The following is a 23791-nucleotide window of genomic DNA, read 5'->3' as shown; positions in this document are numbered from 1 at the left end:
CAGGTGAGGTATGAGTGGCGGCAACTTGAAATTAGCGGAGATTGAGGCCTGGTGGGTAACGGGAAGAGAGGATATATTGAAGAGCAAGTTCCCATCTCCGGAGTTCGGATAGGTTGGTAATGAGGATCACCCTATGGCTAAACATGCCTTGGTGCACGGCCAGCACATCTTGGCACAGTGTTACATCGTCTGGGTTATCTGGATACTTCCCACAACACCAACATAAATATGTCTGCTTGTGTCTGTATATGTGTGGATGGATATGTGTGTGTGTGCGCGAGTGTATACCCGTCCTTTTTTCCCCCCTAAGGTAAGTCTTTCCGCTCCCGGGATTGGAATGACTCCTTACCCTCTCCCTTAAAACCCACATCCTTTCGTCTTTCCCTCTCCTTCCCTCTTTCCTGATGAGGCAACAGTTTGTTGCGAAAGCTTGAATTTTGTGTGTATGTTTGTGTTTGTTTGTGTATCTGTCGACCTGCCAGCACTATCATTTGGTAAGTCACATCATCTTTGTTTTTAGATATATTTTTCCTACGTGGAATGTTTCCCTCTATTGTAACCAACTATATAATCACTTTCTCTGCCACTACTAGGATTTACCCAAGCACTTACTTCAGGATGGTTGACCATGGCTTATATAAGTAATGATCCAGAGAAGGAAAGTTGCTACTCACCATATAGCGGAGATGCTGAGTCGCTATAGACAACAGATTCACACAATTATAGCTTTCTGCCATTAAGGCCTTTGTCAGCAGTAGACACACATACACACTCACGCAAACGCAACTTGCACAACTTGAGAGAGACGTGTGCAAGTTGTGTTTGCGTGTGTGTGTGTGTGTGTGTGTGTGTGTGTGTGTGTGTGTGTGTGTGTGTGTGTGTGTCTACTGCTGACAAAGGCTTTAATGGCCGAAAGCTATAATTGTGTGAATCTTTTTTTTTTGTTGTGCCTTTCGCGACCCATCCTGGTTTCCGTTGTTTGATAAGTAATAGCTTTCTGGGTCAGATGTCATACCGCACCTATTGATAATATTCCCTGTCAACACACAAATTTGCGATTAGCTTAATTTGATAGTCTTTCCTCGTTGCAGTGATTTTTCTCATCTACAACTAAGGATCTATTTGCATTGCTCTTGGAGAGTCCGGCCGAGTGCAGTCATTTATGTAACACGATATTTTGTCGGTGTTCCTTGACGTGACCTTCAGGTGATACCCGTAGAAGGAGAATCTTCACTATGTTGTGCCTCCTTTATACTCTTATTGCTCCACATCACTTCCCTCATTACCTGGCCGCATACTGCATGAGGTGGATTGATGGGGGAATGTGATTGTCATATGCTGCTAGTGAACTCCTGTCCCTCAGTGCTTTTGCTTTCCCTGTTGCATGTGGAATTTTGACTTCAGTTGGCTGTGCACTGGGTTCTACACTTTACTGAGAGTGAAGCCATCGTCTTTATTGATCAGGCTGTCAGCCACTTGTATTTCTATACATCCTTTAGAACACAGTCCTAAAACAAAAAGGTCTGTCTTAGCATTTATATTCATATTTCATTGATTCTCTTGACTATTATCGTCTGTATATATCAAGATCTTATCAAATAATTCATTAGCAGTTGATGTAAGCTCTAATAAAAAGTAAAAACCAAAATTAACACATTAAGGTTGAAAATACCATAAATTGATAACTCATTCCTTCAAAGAGGAAGCAGTATACCCTGCCGCCCCCCCCCCCCCTTTTCGATAGCTAGTGGCTAGTTCCCTGTCCCCACCTGTAAGATTGGTAGTACTAATTTACTGAGCTGCTGTAAATCTAGTTAAAAGTTCAATAGTGACTGGTCATTTTCTTTAATTTCTTCACATTCTTTTCTTCATTCCATTTTATTTTTCTATGCATTTTATTTTCTGACCTGTCTATTCCCCCCCCCCCCCTTCCCGCCCCACCACCGCCACATATAATGTAATTAGCTTTCCGCTGTTATTAACTCTTGCATAATGTTTTGTCAGTAATCTCTGTCTTGCTTATTGCCCTGTGTTCCTCCTCTAAGCTCTCAGATTTTCAAATATTGTCCGATGTAGTCCCCACGAGTCAGTCTTTCCTGGTCTTCCCATCTAGCTAGTCTCCCTCGATGTGGTGTTCTGGACAACTTTCCCGAATGCTACCCATTTCCTAAACCACAGCAGTTCTGCGTCATACTGGTGAATAAGCTAATTAGTACCTTTTGTTTAAAACCAAGGATGGGAACCACACCAAGCTCAAAAGTTCTTATTAGTAAAAATAAGTATCACAATATCAGTTGCAAGGTCGACATTTTTTCTTAAAACTGCAGCACACCTGCCTGTAAAACAGCATGTTCAGCAAGCGCGCGTTGTATACTGCTTGAGCAAAACCAAAATGGAGCTCACTTCGCTGTTGATTGTCGGGAAGCACTGTGCAAGCAAGGTTTTACATTGTTTTGCAGCAAGAATTGCCTGAATATTTCCTGGATTCACCTTCCTTGATTATGTAAATAAGTTTCAAAATGGAGAATACTGTTATAATGCGTGTCAGAGATTGGTAATATATTATTTCCAATAAAAAAATTATCTTGAAAATATGGAAATTTGTTGTAAATACAGTAGAGTCCCTTTAATCTGAACTTACCGGGACCGGACCCTGTTCGGATTACCTATTTGTTCGGATTAGCCAGAATTATGGTGACTAGTTTCTAGAATGAAGTATACCAAGCAGATAAGTAGGTACACCATGGTAACAAATGGGAACAAGTGCGGGAACAATGGCTCACTCTCTCTCTCTGCCCTTGTTTTGCATAGTTGAGACCTTTGCAGTGTCAGAGGCCAGTGCACTACCAGTTGGCTCACAAAGAGCTTGGTTATGTTAGTTATTGATCGCTGGCACGCGTAACAGTTGTATTGAATTTGTTCAGGCGTAGTGGTGTACATATTTTCGTCGTGAATAAACGGAAACATACAACGTTAACTCTCAAAAAAAAAAAAAAAAAAAAATAATTGAATGCTTTGAAGTGGATAGACAATGGTGAGAATGTATCTAAACTGGCAATAGAACTGGGTGTTGGGAAAGCAACCATGTGTGATTGCAAGAAGAACCGAGTGGAGCTTGAACAGTCCTGTGCAACGTCTTTGTGAAAAACACTCGAAATTCCCAGTATGATAGAGTGGATGAAGCTCTTTTCCTTTGGTGTATGCAGGAAAGAGAAAGGGGAGCTCCTTTGAGTGGAGCACTGGTGCAGGAGAAGGCTGTTTACCTGAACAAGTTAATGAATGGTGACGAGTCTTTCAGTGCGAGTACGAGTTGTTGGACAGATTCAAGAAACGTCATGCAATCCTTCAGCTAATAATCACTGGAGAGAAGCTTCCTTCTGAGCGTGATGTAGCGAAGGAATATTTGGGTGAGTTTGAAAAAATAAGAGAGGGAAAGCATTCTCCCCAACAAATTTATGACACTGACAAGACTAGCCTTAATTTTAGGGCATTACCAACAAAAAGACTGGCATCAAAAGCAGAAGACCATGCTCCTGGTTTTAAAACGTGCAGAGATCGTGTGCCTTTATTAGCATGCAGCAACGTTGCTGGTAATCTTAAGCTGCCTTTAATGCTGATCGGCAAATCTGCTAGGCCCAGAGCTTTTAAAAACTGCAACATGAAGTCCTTGCCTGTATATTATCGCAACCAGAAAAAAGCATTGATGGATGGGAAGCTGTTCAAAGAATGGTTTCATAGCCAGTTTGTTCCCTCTGTTCGACGGTTTTCTAAGGAAAATCATTTGTCTCCTCATGCAAACCTATTGATTGATAATGCACCATCTTATCCCAACACTGAGGAATTATGTAATGGAGAAATTGTGGCAAAGTTTTTGCCGCCGAATGTTACACCACTTCTGCAGCCAGTGGACCATGGTGTACTGTAAACATTAAAACTGATGTACAGAAAACGGTTTTTAAGAATGCTGATCCAATATGATAGCATTCCTTTAGTGGACAAAATAAAAAGACCAATCTGAGGGATGTTGTTTATCGGGCCGCTGAGGCATGGCAGAATATTCCAGAAAATACTCTGAGAAAATTGTGGAGAAAACTGTGGACATCTCTTGAATTTCAGGACAACCTAGTTGAAAATGAAGAAGAAAATCTACTACAAATGATACAGCAATCCCTGGATGTGAAGAAGATAATGAAGGAGACGTAAATGAGTGAATTGCATCAGATGGGGCATGTGTGGAGAACCTTACTGACACTGATTTAGTTGCTGCTCTGACTCAAGACCAGGAAGAAGAGGACTGCTGTGGCAGAAGTGACAATGAGCCTGAAAACGACAAAGGAGAGCTGGTGCCACACAGTGACTCAGCAGAAGCTCTTGACGTTGCGCTACATTATTTGGAGCAACAGCCAGCCCACTACGACACCTGCTGATTTGATGTTTATAAGATGATGGTACAGTTATGTGTCATATAACAGACTGTCTTCATTACACCCGAAAACAATGACTGAGTTTTTGTCATCTAAACAGTAGGGATAAAATGTCCGCTGTATGTTAGTAAGGTTGACGACTTTTCTTTCATTGTTATGCATTGTTTAAACCTAATGTTTTCTTGCCAATTTTTCTAATACATGTTTACTGTACTGTGTAGATTAAAATAGTGTGTGTGTACAGCAGTTTACCGCACAGTTTTCCATACTTAGACTAACATTTTTCATGTTCAGATTAACGGAACGTTTGGATTACCAGGGTTCTTTTTAGTGGGACTCTGCTGTATTTCTTTTCTTGTCATTCATAATAAAAAACATTGTTACATCTTCCTCAACAGATTAATACTTGAAACTTCCTGGCAGATTAAAACTGTGTGCCGGACCGAGACTCAAACTCGGGAACTTTGCCTTTCGCGGGCAAGTGCTCTACCGACTGAGCTACCCAAGCACGACTCACGCCCCGTCCTCACAGCTTTACTTCTACCAGTACCTCGTCTCCTACCTTCCAAACTTTGCAGAAGCTCTCCTGCGAACCTTGCAGAACTAGCATTCCTGAAAGAAAGGATATTGCGGAGAAATGGCTTAGCCACAGCCTGGGGGATGTTTCTAGAATGAGATTTTCACTCTACAGCAGAGTGTGCGCTGATATGAAACTTCCTGGCAGATTAAAACTGTGGGCCGGACTGAGACTCGAACTCGGGAACTTTGCCTTCTGCGGGCAAGTGCTCTACCGACTGAGCTACCCAGGCATGACTTGCGCCCCGTCCTCACAGCTTTACTTCTGCCAGTACCTCGTCTCCTACCTTCCAAACTTTACAGAAGCTCTCCTGCGAACCTTGCAGAACTAGCATTCCTGAAAGAAAGGATATTGCCGAGAAATGGCTTAGCCACAGCCTGGGGGATGTTTCTAGAATGAGATTTTCACTCTACAGCAGAGTGTGCGCTGATATGAAACTTCCTGGCAGATTAAAACTGTGTGCCGGACTGAGACTCGAACTCGGGAACTTTGCCTTCTGCGGGCAAGTGCTCTACCGACTGAGCTACCCAGGCATGACTTGCGCCCCGTCCTCACAGCTTTACTTCTACCAGTACCTCGTCTCCTACCTTCCAAACTTTACAGAAGCTCTCCTGCGAACCTTGCAGAACTAGCACTCCTGAAAGAAAGGATATTGCGGAGACATGGCTTAGCCACATCCTGGGGGATGTTTCTAGAATGAAATTTTCACTTTCTTTCAGGAGTGCTAGTTCTGCAAGGTTCGCAGGAGAGCTTCTGTAAAGTTTGGAAGGTAGGAGACAAGGTACTGGCAGAAGTAAAGCTGTGAGGACGGGGCGTGAGTCGTGCTTGGGTAGCTCAGTCGGTAGACCTAAACAAGAATGTAGTAATCCTAATTACCAGGAAGATAGGTGACAGGTTTGGATATTATAGAACTCTCAGTCATACTGACTGCATAATACTGGCACATACTGTTCACAGAAGAACAGAAAAAAATTATAGAGACCAACCAGTTTGGATTCCAAAGAAATGTAAGAACACACCCTAGGACTTATAGTAGGAGATAAGTTAAGGAAAGGCAAATCTATGTTTATAGCATTTGTAAATTTAGAGAACCCTTTTGACAAAGTTGACAGGAATATACACTGAAATTCTGAATGTAACTGGTTAAAGATCAGATTACATTTATAAGAGATGGGCATGAATGAGAAGCAGTAGTTTAGAAAAAAGTGGTGTGAATTTGTAGCCTGCTCCTGATTTTATTCGATCTATACATTGAGCAAACGGCGAAGGAATCCAAAGAGGAAATTAATTCATAGAATTAAAGTTCAGGAAGAAGAAATAAAAGCTTTGACGGAATTATAGTCTCATCGGCAAACCACAGAGATAATGAAGAAATTGGAAGAGCTGTTGAATAGAATGGGTAGTATCATGAAGAGAGCTTATAATGGCAAAAAAAGAGGGAGGAGGTGATTAAATACACAATGACATGTTGAAGATCAGTTCCTCTGAATTTTTTATGTGAAAACATTTAAGGTTTTTTTTTTTTTTAAATAAAACAAACTTTATTAACATTTTACATCTTTTTTCTTTGTGTCTACATATTTATTTCTCAACTTAGTAATAAACACTTTTCTCCCAAAGAGAGAACAGTTTGTTGATACTGTCATTATAGATGGTTGACTTCATTGATGGAACCGCAATCTCATCTCTGCTTGAACTGCTTCTTAGCTATCTAAGAGAAGTCCTCAGAGATATTCTTTAAGTTCTGGAAACAGTTGAATATCGGATGAAGTCAAGTTGGGACTGTATGGAGGTTTATTGATGACAGAGCGCCCCAGGTGTTGGGTTGCTGCAGGCGTCGCGGTGCTCGTGTATGGTCTGGCATTGTCATGCTGCAGTAGAGGGTGCTCCATGTGTGGACAAACTCTTTGAATTCATCCTTTGTTTTCTGAGAGCCACGAACACTCTTTCTCATGCATTGAAATTGTTACTTTTACAGACTGCTATATTACACTCCACAAATTTGGAGCCCACTAGCAGCAGAGGGTTGCAACTTGCGTCAACGAAATGGGAAAATTGACTAAGTAATTTGCATGACATACCTTAACCAATATTGAGAAGAGAATAAAAAATTCGGAGATGTTACTTTTCAGCACTCCATTGTAGTTAAATTAAATCAGTCATCACTGAGGAATTAGATTAATACATGAAACACTAAAAGTAGAGGATTTGTTGTGTTGCGGTCAGCAAGAAAAGAATTTCTGTAAAAGAGAAATGTGTTAACATTGAGCATAAATTTGCATTACAGACTCTTTTCTGGAGATATTTGTCTTTACTGTAGGCTCTAATGTAAGAGAGCTATGAATGATAACAGTACAGACAAAATATGTGTAGGAGCTATATGTAGGTGCTATAGAATACTGATAAAGGTTAGGATGAGCAGGTTGGGTAACTGACTGAATTGGAAGAAAAGAACTTTATGGCAAACTGACTAATGTATGTCGCAGTAATCATGCAGAGATGAAGAGGCTTGCACAGGATAGGTCAGCATAGAAAGCTGTATCAAATCACTCTTCAGTTTGAAGACGGCAACACCAACAAAATAAAAAAGTGTTGTTAAGTACGGCCTTAGACAGTGGATTTGTATTGAAATTAACAGTCAAATTGTCCTCAGTTTGACAGTCATGGAAGTAACGTGAGAGTAGTGAGCACTCAAAGTTTTGTATCGCCACTCTCGCCAATCCAAGTGACTCAGTGCTGTGTTGAAGGCTCTAGTGGTTTTAGTTTGAGAGAAATAGGACTGAATAATGTCTTGTAGGTTTTCTGTGGTTTCTCAGAATTATTTAAGGTGATACCCAGATGGGTCCTTTGAAATTGACCCTGCTGATTTTATTCACCATTATTGTCCAATCTAAGCTTATGCTCAATCTCTTATGACCTTGTCTCTGGCATTGAATGTATCTGGCATTGTGAATAAGGACATCCATCAGCTGTAGAATGGAATGACAATAATGATAATTTATGCTGGATCAGGACTCAAACCCAGATTTCCTGCTTATCATGGGTGGGCAGTCGCCATACCGTTTAGCTATCTGTGTATGACTCATGGCCAGACCTAAATCTCCATTTGTCGTCAACCATTCGTCTATGACCTGTACTCATGCATCCATTATAGGTCAGACATTGTACTTGAAAGCCGCTTGCCTGGTATTGGCAGAGAAATACGATATTGCAGTGCCTGTGCTACTCTGATTATGGTGCAGAGTTCCTTTGGACATGCAAGCATGTCCAAAGGACAGAACTTTGCATCGTAACCAGAAAAACAAAGGCTCTGCACTATCATGTTGTCACTAACAGGTAGTAACACTAACCTCTTTTCAAAGATATTTTCTACATTATTTGGAGGAAGCTCTTCTCAAGATAGGTTATAGTCGTTAATACTCATGTCCAGATGTAAAATGATATGATTCAATTTCTTGTTCTGACATGTTTATTCACATTCAGTATCTATACTTGTTCACTGATCACCACTGAAACTAATACTGTAAGCTGGTGCAGATGTATGCAAGTCCAGTGAGTGACTTGTGTTCATCTTTCCAAACTTATCACAAAGTGTGCTGTTTTATTTATGTACTATACAGGAATGTAGTTCCAACAGGTTGTTGCCCTATATTGACTTCTTGAAATGCCAAGTGCTGCACCATTATGATGTGCACAAGTTTCACCTGTTTTTCATTGTGCTAACCCTTCTAATATTGTGTATCATAAATAACACTATTATTGCTAAACTTGTTGGTTGGTCTTGAAAACAATAGTTCCTCAAAGTTCATCCAGTCATATTTGGGCAGTTATAAGGATGTTCGACACTTTGAGACACTTGGGCTCCTCTGTAAAACTCATTGAAGATTTGTTGTATTATTCTGTTCAACTGTTTTTCTGGCTATACCTCATTGTGTAATCAAACAGTGGAAAATCTAGGATAGAATGTAACAGTGTGGTTTCAGTTGCCCGAAACTGCAGTTGTGTGTGCAATGTGTGTGTGTGTGTGTGTGTGTAAGCTTTAATTGTGATAGTCTTTTTGTTGTGCCAATGTGCGACTCAGCATCTCTGCTATCTTTGTGTAATCAGTTGGCTTTGGAGACATACCTGAATTTTCAGAATTTTACTAAAGTGAGAAATGTCAATTTATTATGTTAGTCACTCACAATTTTGTTTAGTATAGATACACATAATGATGAGTAGCCTAATGTAAAATATTTTTAGTGTTTGTAATGGCAATTCTTTTTGTCTCTCCTAGAGCATTGGGGCAAAAGACACATGTTTCTCTCACACTCTCAGAGTCTGTCCTGTGTTTGAAGCAACCCGGAGAAGAGAATATTCCACGAGAGCATCGGCTTGATGTTTCAACCGTAACAAGACAGACTTTAGGTGTCTTCTCACATGTAACACGTAAGGTTATTATTTAATTATAAAGCAAATTTTTCAATGTGCTACTGTTGAATTGCATAATTTGTGTGTAGGTGCTTCATGTAGCTGCAGAAGTAGTATAAGAAATACCAGAATTACCATAAATAGAATACAAGTGTGCATGAACTGTGCTTGAACTGAGGTAGACATAAAGTTGCAGTCAGCCATAGTTGTACAAGGATGTATGACCAATGGAGCCACGGATGATGAAGAGATTGAAAAAATGTATGATGAGATAAAAGAATTTATTTATTAAGGGAGACAAAAATTTTGATTGTGGTTGGCTAATGGAATTTTATAATAGGAAAAGAATGAGAAAGGAAACTAATAAGAGAACATGAACTGGGGAAAAGGAATAAAAGAGAAAGATGCCTAGTAGAATTTTGCAGTTTCTTCGTTGGTTTAAGAATCATGAAAGAAGTTATATACAAACCCTGGAAGGTTTCATGCAGATAATATGGAAAGACAGATTTTCATACAGGAGTTTAAACTGCAAAGCATTTCCACTCTGACCACACATTTATTGGTTATGAAATTCAGACTAGTGCTGAAGAAATTATAGAAAGATAGAAAATTAAGAAGTCTTTCTTTCGGGTACTCTGGAAATTACCTTTACATCTGTCAGTTTTGTTCCGTTAAGAGTTATGTGTGAATTTCTGTCTACAAGTAAGTCTCAAATCCAGTCACAAATCTGGTCCAAAGCTCATTAAACTTGTATTTTGCTCAATGAATGACAATGTGCAACTGTATCACATGCCTTTGTGAATTTGAGGGACACAGCTTCAACCTGAGTGCAGAGGTCTACGGCACTATGATGAAGTGTGCTGAGTTTCGCAATATCTCCATTTGGGGAACCGATGTTGATTTGCATGGAGGAGATCTTCACCCTCCAAAAATGTCATAATTCATGAACATAAACCATGTCTCATAATTTTACAACAGATTCATATCTACAAAGTACGCCTATGCGTCTGTCCTACAACCCTTCTTGAAAATGGGAATGACTGTACTTCTTTCTAAACTGTTGCTAGAAGGGGAACAAGTTGGTTGGCTGTTTTTCGTAAAATCTCTGTAGAATCTTATAGGTGTCTCGTCTGGCCCAGAAGTGTTCCCACTACTAAGCAATTGTAGTTGCTTTTCTATTCTGCAATCATTGATCTCAGTATACGCTACTTTGTTATTTGTATGATGATTGAAAGGAGGGATCACATTATGGTCTTCCTCAGTGAAACAGCTTCAGAAGACCAAATTCGGTGTCAGTATAGTCACTTAGTGAGCGAATAGATTAATGACCAGCTTCCTCATATTATATATGACCAAAACTCAAAACTTCTCAGAGTTATTAGAAAGATCAGATGGCAGCATGGTACTTCCAATTCATTGAATGTTTATCTTGTTACTTTCCTTACCCTCCATTTTTGCTTTGTTCAAATTTTGTTTGCCTTAACTCTTCGAGGGGCAGGTAAACACCATAAAAATTTGCCCTATATGGGTATGAGCAATAATTTACATCTTTGAAATCTCATATACTTATAACACTTTAGTTGTATTACTGTGTTATGCTTTCTGTGGTAGATTTGTAAAAATTCATGTTACCAACAAAATATTAGCTAATTGTGGTCATCGCTGCTAACCATCATGCCATTACGGTATACAAGCTCAATAGTTGGTGGTTCAACTTTGGCATAACTTTCTTAATTTTCGTGGTATATCTTGAAACAAGTTTTTTGCCATCTCTCAGACACAAAGGTATGAGGGGGTCAAATACAGGGTGTTACAAAAAGGTACGGCCAAACTTTCAGGAAACATTCGACACACAAAGAAAGAAAATATGTTATCTGGACATGTGTCCGGAAACGCTTACTTTCCATGTTAGAGCTCATTTTATTTCTTCTCTTCAAATCACATTAATCATGGCATGGAAACACACAGCAACAGAACGTACCAGCGTGACTTCAAACACTTTGTTACAGGAAATGTTCAAAATGTCCTCCGTTAGCAAGGATACATGCATCCACCCTCCGTCGCATGGAATCCCTGATGCGCTGATGCAGCCCTGGAGAATGGCGTATTGTATCACAGCCATCCACAATACGAGCATGAAGAGTCTCTACATTTGGTACCAGGGTTGCGTAGACAAGAACTTTCAAGTGCCCTCATAAATGAAAGTCAAGAGGGTTGAGGTCAGGAGAGTGTGGAGGCCATGGAATTGGTCCGCCTCTACTAATCCATCGGTCATCGAATCTGTTGTTGAGAAGCGTACAAACACTTCGACTGAAATGTGCAGGAGCTCCATTGTGCATGAACCACATGTTGTGTCGTACTTGTAAAGGCACATGTTCTTAGCAGCACAGGTAGAGTATCCTGTATGAAATCATGATAACATGCTCCATTGAGCGTAGGTGGACGAAACTAAAATGAGCTCTAACATGGAAATTAAGCGTTTCTGGACACATGTCCACATAACATCTTTTCTTTATTTGTGTGTGAGGAACGTTTCCTGAAAGTTTGGCCCTACCTTTTTGTAACACCCTGTATAAACGGGATTTTTGTTGGTAGTACTGGCTCCACATTTCTGCTATGCTTAGGCGGGACCGTTAGAAGTGAGGAGAATGTGCTGTTAGATATTTCCTACCATTTTGTCAGTAATGCTCATGATGTCTGAGCAGCAGGTGCACCTCTCCATTATCAAATTTCTTGCTCATAAAGGAGTTACAGCAGTGGAAGTTTGCCAGAGATTGACTGCACAGTTCGTTGCGTATTGCCGCAAAAGATGAGACCAATCGATTTAACAGATCATCCTCCTCCACGACAATGCGCAACCCCATACTGCAGCTCTATCTGTCTCCAAGCTACAGGAAATGCACTGGACTACACTTGATCATCCTCCTTACAGCCCGGACTTATCACCCTGCATTTTCCATTTATTCGGACTGCTTAAAGTAGCTCTAGGAGGGTGACTATTTGAAGATGATGATAGTATGGAAAATTTCATGCACAACTGGCTGGTGACATGACCCAGTTCTTTTTATGATGAGGGCATCAAAAAGCTGCCCATAAGCTGGGACAAATGCATTTCCAAAGCAGGAAACTATGTGGAAAAATAAGTTATAATTGCCTTGAGTTTTTCAATAAATGAATTTAAATAAAAAATAAAACTCTATTTTCTGCCCTTGTACTTTGCATACTAAATACAACCACACAATTCAGACGAGTGTTTTTCTTGAATTGCAAACTGTACATTTAGATGATGAGTGAAAGATGAGTGATGTTGACTGCTTATGTGGTGAATACTTTCATCTGCGAGTGCTTGTGTTCTTTGATCTGAGATGATATAAAATATTTTTATGTATACAGCATGAAGCAGTATCCACTGAAACTATTTTTGGAACCAACAAACTTTTGTGCACATCTTGATGGAAGTCTTTATCGAAGAATTGCTCCATTTCAGTCTCCTAGTGCATAATGAATGCATTTGTTACACAGTGGTTTACAATGTGAAAGAACAGTCTCATTCACCATTTCTTCCTTTTTCTGTCTATAGCATTGTCTGACTTCAGTCAATCAAGATTATTCACGTAGTTTGTACTGGAACTGAAATTTTTCAGCACAAGAGGGCAAGTGATATTGCTTGTTGCTGTTCCGTCTTTCAGTCTGTGACTTACTGTGGATGCATCTGATGGTGCATGACATGTAGAAATCGCTTTGACTGCCCTGTTATTCTTCCATTTGTAGTTAATTACTCCATCAGTACTTATTCTGTAATCCAATTTCCCTCTCTCCTCCATGAGTTTTGGCATGTTTTTCCTTCTGGGATATATTGTTCTACAAGCATACAGACCACTGGACTTAAGGTTCTTGAACAAATCACATAAGGTTAAATAAATGCCCTTAAAAATAATATGTTTCTTTCACTGGTTAACTGTAGAACCATTGTCGATTGTTGTGTAGGGAGGAAGCGAACGACTTCGGGGTAGGAGGCAGGATGCTGCATGTACAGATGAGGCAGGAGCTGTGACTGTGGAGGATGGCATACTCCCGACAGTACTCCACCATCTGGCTTGTGAGACAACAGAAAAAATCCTCCAGAAAACTGTTGCTAGGGCACACGTCCAGTCCTGAGGGCATGTTCTGGGGTGATGATGGCAGCGATGACAATGACGACCACAACGGGTCCACATCCATCAGGTTGGCGAGCAGGGATGGCAGGGCTTCTACTGGGGTGCCCTAATGGTACCAGTGGGTGGCTGAGAAGGCTGCGCAGTCCTGTGAGCCTGTGAATCTGGAGGAAGAAAAGCAGCAGAACCACGGGGCAAATAACACGCATGAATTTGGTACTGGTGGCAGCACTGCAAACCATCGGGACCTCTAATCAAGTACATAAAAGACCCAATGCATTCCTGGATCATGCCTCTTTCCCAATGCCCATGGTTGCCATAAACTCTGAAAAGAAATAGATCGCACAGTGCAAAGCGTTACGTGCAGACCATTGATGGTGCCGGTGGGTGTAGCAAGTGGAGCAGCATCCGATGGTGGTGGCCATGCAGAAGTTCCGCTAGTGATGGTCCGTCTCATGGTTGGAAGAGATAGGAGGTGAGAATGAATTGCTGTGCCTTTTCCTGTGTGTGGGGGGTGTGAAGCTTGACCATCTGTTGCTTAAAAGTGCATACAAAGCGTTCTGCTTCTCTGTTGGACTGGGGGTGTAATGAAGCACTTGTTAGACAATGAATGCCATTTCGTTCACAAAACTGTTAAAGATCACGTGAAGTGAACTGTGATCTTTTGTCCGACACAAGTACTGTTGGCAACCTTTTGATGCAAAATATGGAGGACAATTCTTGAAGGTGCTACATGATGTGGTAGAAGCCATAGGCACCGCAAATGGGATCTTGCTAAAAGAGTCTACCACTGTGAGCCAACGAGTGTTCCAGAATGGGCTGCAAAGTCAGTGTGCACTTGTTGCCATGGTGATTGAGCCGTAGGCCAAGCTGCTGTCTGTGGTGGAGCTGATTGGTTTTCCGCACATGTGCAACACTGTGATGTCATCCATTTAGTATGGGCATCCAAGCCCTGCCAAATACAGTGCCGTCGCACTAACTGTTTAGTGTGGACAATTCCCTTTCCCCAGTGTTGTCCTTGGTGGAGCAATAACAACAGATCCTTTGGCACCACTTTGGGAATAAACAAATGTGGTTGTCCACTGTTATTTTGAACTAGAATCTCACCCTGTTGAGCTGGAAGGTTATGCCAACATACAAAATATCAGCATACAACTGAGTTCTGGATATGAATGCGGCCAAGAAGTGCGAATTTAATGCAACAAAAACTTGATATCTGGGTCTGCTTCCATGGCTTGTGCAATTTTTCTGTAATGCAAGAGAAAAGATTCCAGCAATTCGGAGTTCTGCGCATCAATTTGGCAACAGATGCGGCAGATGCACCAAACTCAGAGTCTGGGCTGATCAGAAGGCGAGATGGGGCATCTGCACTGCCATGCTTTGCTATAGGTCTGTACACAATTTCATACTGATACTGCGAAAGCAGCAAAACCCAACATTGCAATTTTTGAGCAGTGTGTGTAGGAACAGGCTTCGACAAATGAAACAAGGACTGCTAAGGCTTGTGATCTGTCACTAAAAAGAACTTATGACCATACAAATAGTGATGAAATTTGGTCACACCATATACAGTAGTGAGAGCTTCTTTTTCAATTTGTGAATAATTGCTCTGAGTTTAAGTTAACAACTTTGAGGCAAAAGCAAAGAAGCGTTGACTTGCAAAACTACCGGCTTGGCAGGGTCAAAATGCTCTAAACATCTGTCACTAAGCAAAGCATTTTTGAGTTTCTGAAATGTCATGACTCTCTTTACTCCACACACAAGGCACATTTTTCGATGCAAGTGATGCAATGGATCCGCGATCTGAGCAGCATTCAGTACAAAGCCAATGGAGTATGTCATCTCTCCTAGTACTGACTGCGGTTCAGACACATTGCAAGTAACAAGCAGGTCACAGATTGTAACCAAATGAGATTAGAGGGGGTGCACACCCTAACTATTTATCACATGCCCTAGTGACTGTTTATCACATGACCTAAGTACTGTAGATCAGTGTGAAAAGTCACACTTTCTGAGACAACACTTGAGTCCTGTTTCTGACAACACTCAAAAAAGAGTATGCAAATTGGCAATGTGTTTCTCTGCTGTATGACACGATACAACAATATCATCAAGGTAGTTTGAACAAAATGGCTCTTTTGTAGCCAGTGACATTGAAAAATAGTGGGTGGGGAAGCACTGCCGAAAGGCAAATGCAAATACTTGAACAGTCCTAAGTGTGTATTTACAACAAACATTTTCTGTGATTCTTCATCCAATGGAATTTGCAGGTAGGCATCATACAAATCTGTCTTAGAAAGTCCTACACCAAGCCTGTCTATGAGTTCCTCAGGGCGAGGTAACGGGTAAGTGTCAACTAGTGTCTGTGGGTTGACTGTAGCTTGAAGTTAACACAAATGTGAATGCGACCAGAAGGCTTAGGCAACAAAATGAGAGGACTTGCCCATTGACTAGCTTGAGTGGGAGCAATTACACCATCATCTTGCAATTCTTGAAATTCACTGTCTACTTTGTCTCTAAAAGCAATTGGAATGGGGTGGGCCTGGAAAAACTTAGGCTGTGTATTGTCTTTCAATGTAACATGCACTACAAAGTTGTAAGTTTTTCCCATTTCTTCTGAAAATAGTCCAGGAAATTCTTTAAGCAAGCTAGCTACAATGCTAAGTCCAAACAAATCAAAGGCATTTAAGCTGAATGTGTTCTCATTGTCTCTTGATTTCAACACAGTAAAATTCACTGTCCTGGTGTGAGATTTCTAAGTAGCAGGCAAACTACATTGTCCAAGCACTGGAATTTCATGTCCGTTGTAAGCAGTGAGGTGCTTGCTAGATTTAGAAAGGCATGGTGAGCCTAACTGTTTGTATGTGGCACGATTAAGCAAAGATACTAAGGCACCTGTGTCTAACTGAAAGTCCACATGATGGCCAGAAGTTCATGATGAGACAAACAGTTCGTTAGAATGTTGTTGCACAGCACTAGGACATGGAGGAGGTACAGCCTTACTCTTACTTTTGTCAGAACCTGTTGTAGGTTTTGAAAACACAGCATTCACTGCATGTGCATGAGCCAGTTTTTTCTGTTGCTGGCAAAAGTGGCAGTTTTGTGCCATTGCAAACAAACTGCTTGGACATGGCCTTTTTTCCACACGTGTAACCTGTTGTGTTACATGGTGGACAATCCTGTCTTTTAAGGTGAGCAAAACATCTAGAGCAAGACTTCACAAAATTCACAGGTCTGTTTACCTGTCTACTTGCCCGTCCATGCGGCTGTATATGTGCTTGTTGTTGTAGCTGCTTGGGGCGGTTGTGAGCAAGTGGTGACTTGACCTGACAAATCAGGGCATGGTCAAACTTATTGGCCACAGTTACACCCGAATCATATTGCTCTGAGATTTGCAATACTTGGGGAAGTGATGGATCAGAGAACTTTAAGATCTGTTCCTGTATTCTACTGTATGGGACATTGAATGTTATTGCATTGTGAATTGTTAAATCAATGTAAAAGTTGCCACAACTACACTTAAATTTACACTTCTTGATCACACCCGTTAATTCTATGTACCACAGGTAGGATGTCCGTTCCAGCTCCTTCTGCAAATGAAAGAACTCATATCTACCTCCAGTTACTTGGACTTGCTGGTCATAGTGTTTAGGTAATGCAGCGATTACCTGGTCATAACAGAGTTTGTCAGGAGACGCGATTGGGAATAGTTTCTGTATTAACCTGAACACTGGGGACTCCACAATAGAAAGGAAGTATTGTAAGTTTACAGTACCTTGAACATGATGAACTTGACAATGTGCTAGGAACAGAGTCAGGTGTTCGAGCCATTCCTCTTCTGTGTCATTAAATTGCCGGGACATAGGTATGCTGGTCAGTGGCAGTTGTTGGCTTGGTTGGTTGGTTGGTTGTGCACCCGACATAGGTTGTGCAGCCAGTAGTTGTTGTGCTGTCGTCAGTATGGGGACGGGAGGTGGAGAGAGCGAAGAATTCATGGTTTACACAAATACGTTATAACAAAAAGCAAGCAAAGGCTCTGAAAATAGAAATTTGATTAGTTCTGCAGCTCCTTTCCTGGAACACATACAAGAACACAACAACAAATTATCAGTTACAAACACTTGCACATGATCATCCCTGCGAGCTAAAACACGAGAGAAAGAAGCAAAATCTTCGGCCAAGTTGATTATCTTCAACCACCACTGAATTATCCTCGTCGCTACTGTAGAGTCTTGTATCATAGGAAGCAAGGGATAGGATGTTGTTATGGGTGGTTGGTAATTGCATACATGGATAAATACAATTCTTTATTTACATGAAGCTGCTATTTAACTTAAATAGAGTCTGTGTTCGGGTATAGCCTCATCAGTAATAGTCCTCTTGCAGACAATATCAGTAGTCTTGCTATAGTCACAATCTGGACGCTATGTACTGGTGTAGCCTGTGCTGAAATATGCCGCTCCGCAAATGAATGACAGACACCAACCTGGAGTACTGAGTCGAGTTTGTGAGGCCCACTGGTCAGTGGCGGTTGCATAAATACATGCTTTCAAGAGAGCGTTGGCAGCATGTTGCTTGTCATCTTCAGGCCTTAGCTGATGCTGAGGGTGTTAACACAATCCGTATACATGTTGAATCAGTGGCCAACATCTATAACTGGTTTTGCAGACTACCTGAAACTGCAATGCTGTCTCTCCGACCATCAACAGGATGTTAATGGTTGGAGAGACAACATGGTGTTAACCTCCTCAGCAACAGCCAATGCCTGAAGATGTGCACGGAAGCACCAAAACTGGTAACCATACAATAAATGGCATCGTAAGGATCGCTGTAGGTGTTTCATTTTCTTACATAAGTGAACGGCCAAAGTCCCCCAGACCACCTATCATGCGAATGGACAAAAAAAAAAGTTTCTGTCAAGAGCCACAGAATTATCATTGAGGTGCAAGGTACTCACAAGGGAAACTTTGCACCATCCCCTCAGATTTAGTGGTAAAGAGGGCCCAGTGGACAGCCCATGAAAAATTGAACACAGATCAAGCTTGAAAACAGGAAGGAGGAGGTGCATTGTACTACGGAAAAAAGAAGAGCAAACTAGAAACAGTCAATGGTCCAAGGACAAGAAGTGCAGTATAGCACAGCTCGAAATAGCACCGTCTTAATGGTTAAGTGGTCATGGTGTTGGACTGCCACACAGGCAAGCCATGTTCAACTCTTACTTGTGCTCATTTTTTTCCTCACTGTATTCAAATTTGTGTCTGTGTTGTGGTGTAACATCCACTTACAACAGCAGTGTGTAAGGAAGGACACCTATAATACTCTATTAGCACCCAGAAGAGATTGGATTTCATATACGAACTGCAAATGTTTGATGACAAGGTGACAAGTCATTTGAATCCTCTTCTGGAAAACACATCTGGTGTGTCACACACTGCTTTAATGACAGTATATGTGTCATGTGATAGGAATTTCTTACTGATGCACCTAATTTGTATGCCTGGTGAGTGAGTTAGATATGCCTCCTTGCCCGATTTAGATGTTTGAATGAATGTGAATGTGATCAGTCCCAGGGAAATGACGAAAACATAATACATAAGCTGTAACAAATGAATGCAATAGTTTCAAAGTCACAGAGTTTTTCTGTGCTCTGCCAAAACTTATGTACTTAACTTTTTTAAAGTTGCATTCCATTTTGGAAGTTTTGACTCTTGAGTTCCTTTGTTGTAACATAGTTCACACCTGTTTATTTGTTGCTTTCATTTTTGTGAGACATGTATGTGGTATCTTGCCTGCTCTCACTATTCATTACGTTTACTTGTGATGGTAACGTATTCTTACAACATGACTCATATTATAAGACCAGTGTATAGTATGACAACTGCCAAGACTACGGAAAGAGAAGAAACATTTCACTGACCAGATAGACAGTTCACAATGTTCTGAAAAAAAGAAAATAAAAATAAATGGCATGAGGGAGTTTTGAACCCGGCTCGCCCAGTTGACAATCCAACACCGTGACCACCATGACGTTGGGGCTGCTTGCCATCACTTATTGCAGTTCTTAGCTTAGACCACATACTGTTTCTATTTTACTGGTTTTTCTTTCTTTCTTTCTTTCTTTTTTTTTCACAGTTCAGTACACTTTCTTCCTGTTTTCATGCTTGATCTGTGTTCAGTTTTTGACGAGCTATCCACTGGGCCATCTTACCAATAAATCTGAGAGGGGGGGGGGGGTCCCTTGTCAGTAACCAACTAAATCGTTTTATTGGCTTTAGCTTTGATGTATAACTTTCGTCAAGGTCTGGATCAGTGCTCCAGTAATCTCTGTAGATAGATTTATTCCTATAATTTTTTTTATTTTGTGTTCATTGGTGGCGACAAAACATTTGAATGTCTGTGTTGCATACAAATTGGTTTGAAACACTATGTGGTTTATAAGCATTTCATCGAAAAACTTGCAAAATAAGTCATCTGGCTTTAGGTTTGGTTTGTTCTTTATTTCTGCAACTGCACCACCTTGTCCAGTAAATAATGGCACGTGGTTGACACTTGTTTCTTGAATCCAGTTTATCTTGACTGTTGATGAAACAGGGAGAGGTACCATGTCATTTTCATTTGTCTCATCATTTTATCCTTAGAATCATACTGTTCAACATACAACTGTAAACAAGACTAGAAGTTGCACTATCTGTAGTGAATGCCGGATTATTAACATTACTTAAATCACTGTCAACACTGTTGTCACTAGAAGGAATTTCATCAAATAATATTTGGTAACATTCTTCCTCTGTTGTTCATTTCTGGTGAGACATACTGGATGGAGAAGAAAATATACTGGATGGAGAAGAAGGGCGGTGGTTAGTGCCACTAATCACACAGACATCCATTGTGAAATGTAGAAAAGTCTATTCATTTAAAAAGTACTATTACTTGTAGATTTGTGGAAGGTCAGCACATAAATATAAACAATTATGTACCGGAGATAGCCGTATAAAGAAGAGCTAAAGAGAGAAATGCACGACATTTCCATGAACAACATCAACAATGTATGTAATATCAGTTTGTGTCATAAACAAGACTAGAAGTTGCACTATCTGTAGTGAATGCCGGATTATTAACATTACTTAAATCACTGTCAACACTGTTGTCACTAGAAGGAATTTCATCAAATAACATTTGGTAACATTCTTCCTCTGTTGTTCATTTCTGGTGAGACATACTGGATGGAGAAGAAAATATACTGGATGGAGAAGAAGGGCGGTGGTTAGTGCCACTAATCACACAGACATCCATTGTGAAATGTAGAAAAGTCTATTCATTTAAAAAGTACTATTACTTGTAAATTTGTGGAAGGTCAGCACATAAATATAAACAATTATGTACCGGAGATAGCCGTATAAAGAAGAGCTAAAGAGAGAAATGCACGACATTTCCATGAACAACATCAACAATGTATTAAATATCAGTTTGTGTCATAAATATGCAGTAAAAATACTGAAGTGTGATTCTTCTCCTGTCTAATGGAACTTAAATCAGCAATTAGATTGTTACCTGAGAAAAATATGTGGTTAGCCACAGCCACCACTCCCCTTTCAAAGTGTTAATATAGCCTGCTTGTTTCAACTGAAGACATTGAAATAAATCAAAAACTGCACATCAGATCAAAAAAAGTTATAATTCCAATTTGTTTGTCTCAGAGGGGGATATCTAATGATACCTCACTCAATCCCCCACTCCACCCCACTCTTGGGTGACATTAGGAGGGGTGGCAACTTTGAAATCTTCAATGGTAACCCCCATTTTTTATTGCAGATTAAAATTCTATGTCAAAATCTACAAATGTTTTGTCTGTAGCATTTTCTTTAATTTGCCGCAGATGGTGCTGTAATCAGAGGAATAGAAATGGCTAAACATTCATAATTTACAATGTGCTACTCAATGGCTGTTGAATATGCAATGGCATGTGGGGCCCCACCTTCATGCTGAGAGGGTAGGAAGGGTCAATATTCCATAACTTCTAACTGGAAACCCCATTTGCAACATACTTGACAAACACTGTGGTTATGGCTCGAGGTGGATGCTACTCTCTTTTCGTATTAGAGTAAGTGTTCAAACGTAGTGCCGCCAACTTTAATACATTAGTGATCCGCTTTTCAAATGACCATACACAGGACAGAAGAATATCTGCAGGAATGTGAGCAAAGGCATTTCTGATGTGATTGACCACATCATTATTGCTTGATGGCACTTGCTGATACACCTTATCTTTTAAATATCCCCACAGAAAGAAATCTGGTGACCAAACGGGCCAATTAATAAGGCCATCTCTGCCAATCCACTGACCAGTGTAAAAATGGCCTAATATCTTCCATGCGTCAACTGCAAAACGCATTGGGCAACCGTCATGCTGAAACCACATACATTGTTGAACATCCAGGGCAACATCCTGCAGTAGTACCGGTAGATCCTGTTCCAAAAATGTTCATCTTTTCAATGATAAATAAAACCTGGACCAATGAGTTTGTTCCCCATGATGCCACACCATACATTAACCAACCAAGGACACTAATGGTTAGCTTGCCATAACTAGCAGGGATTGTCTACACTCCAATAATGCATGCTTTTGTTAGTTAATGCTGCCATGGTTTGTGAATTTTGACTCATTGGAAAATAGTATGTTGCCAAAGAATGTGGGGGTTGTTTACGTTTGTTGACATGCCCATTCACAAAACACTATCCAGTTATGGAAACCAGCACCACAAAGTTCTTAATGCAGTTACACTTGATATATATGATACTTATAACTATGCGGTGTTGTGACAATACTACCTAAAGGCATACTGGAATCGCAATGTAATTGCTGAGTGCTTATCTGTGGTTGTGGTATGCTGCTAGTACATCTCCTGTAACACGTTTGCTTTGTTTCCTTTCGTCAGGCTGTATGCTGCCAACAAACATAAAGGCGTTCACAACCTTGTAAAATGACAAACAAGAGTGAGCTTTCTCTGGAAAACGCTCAGCATACAAGGCAACAGCAGCCTCAACATTTCTCCTATATTCTCTGTGGATTACGATCATTCGAATTTTTTCTCCTGTAGTTGCAGCATTGATTGTCCACTTGCATGTCTTTTCTCCAAATGATATGTAGATGTGCATGCAATAATGCAAGCAGTAAACACTGCTCAAGTATTGTAAATGTTTTGAACCACTATCTGTTGTACGTCTGCACGATATGTGAGCTCTGGTCACTGTGTACTGTCTGGTATGATATGTTATAGTTCACTGCACAGCCATGGTGGCCCATCAGGTAGTCCCCTGTTCAATATGTTGGAGGAACACAAAGTTGCGAATGGTGTTTCCAATAAGAAGTTATGAAATTCTGGCCTGTCCTACCCTTGTAACATAAAGATGGGGTCCCATGTGTCATTGGGTATTCAAGAGCCGCTGCGTATCATGTGGTAAATTACGACTGTGTACCCATTTCTGTTCCTCCAATTACAGCGCCATGTGCAGTGAAATGAAGAAAATGCTTCAGAGAAAAGTATGTAAATGTGCCATACAGTCATAATCTGCAATTAAAAAATGGGTTCATTTGAAGATTTCAAAGTCCCCGCCACCCTACACCTTGGATGTCCCTCTCTGGCATAAACAAATTGGAATTATAACTTTTTTGATCCAATGTGTGATTTTTGAGATATTCCACTGTCTTCAATTAAAATGTACCCCGTGTGTATGTGGTAGGTTGCAGTTAAGCCCACCCTTCAAAGAGTAAAATCTGTGATGAAGCTCACCTTAAATCCATGATGAATCTCTCTTTGCTTCCATAGCAACTTTGTAATATGGCTATTAAACCACAGTGGGTCTTTTCCACCCCTCAAAACCTAGCTGGGAATGTACTTCTCTATGTCATATTGAATGACACTTTTGAATTTCATCAATTCATCCTCAGAACTGAATATTTGATATTGACTACTCAGATACTCTGCAATTTGTGTCCTGTCAGTCTAACTCAGTAAAAATATTTTCCTACTTTCCTTAAGATTTCTTACAGCATCGATAGTTATTGATGCTATCACAGCCTTTTGATCACCTTTGCCCTCCTCTCTGTTTTATTTGAGAAGTTCAGATCTGTTTGTTGCTAGGAGGTCTTAGACATCACTCTCGCAAGTTAATTTTTCAAATATCTGCTCAAAGTAATTTTTGGACAAGACATTCAGAATAACATC

At 40.5% G+C, this 23791-nt stretch overlaps 1 protein-coding gene across 1 annotated transcript in view; it reads left to right on the top strand.

Annotated features, from left to right (window-relative positions):
* LOC124776663 (general transcription factor IIF subunit 2) overlaps positions 1–23791 on the top strand; it is a 77291-nt gene that overhangs the window by 43481 nt on the left and 10019 nt on the right. Inside the window, exon 4 of the mRNA XM_047251764.1 lies at positions 9278–9429. Within this exon, the coding sequence (XP_047107720.1) occupies positions 9278–9429 (152 nt within the window). The remainder of the gene's footprint in view (positions 1–9277; positions 9430–23791) is intronic.

This window comes from Schistocerca piceifrons, chromosome 2 (assembly GCF_021461385.2).
Source record: "Schistocerca piceifrons isolate TAMUIC-IGC-003096 chromosome 2, iqSchPice1.1, whole genome shotgun sequence".
Taxonomy (NCBI): Eukaryota; Metazoa; Arthropoda; class Insecta; order Orthoptera; family Acrididae; genus Schistocerca; species Schistocerca piceifrons.
Note: the sequence above shows the minus strand (reverse complement) of the source record. Positions and strands in the feature narration are given on the sequence as shown.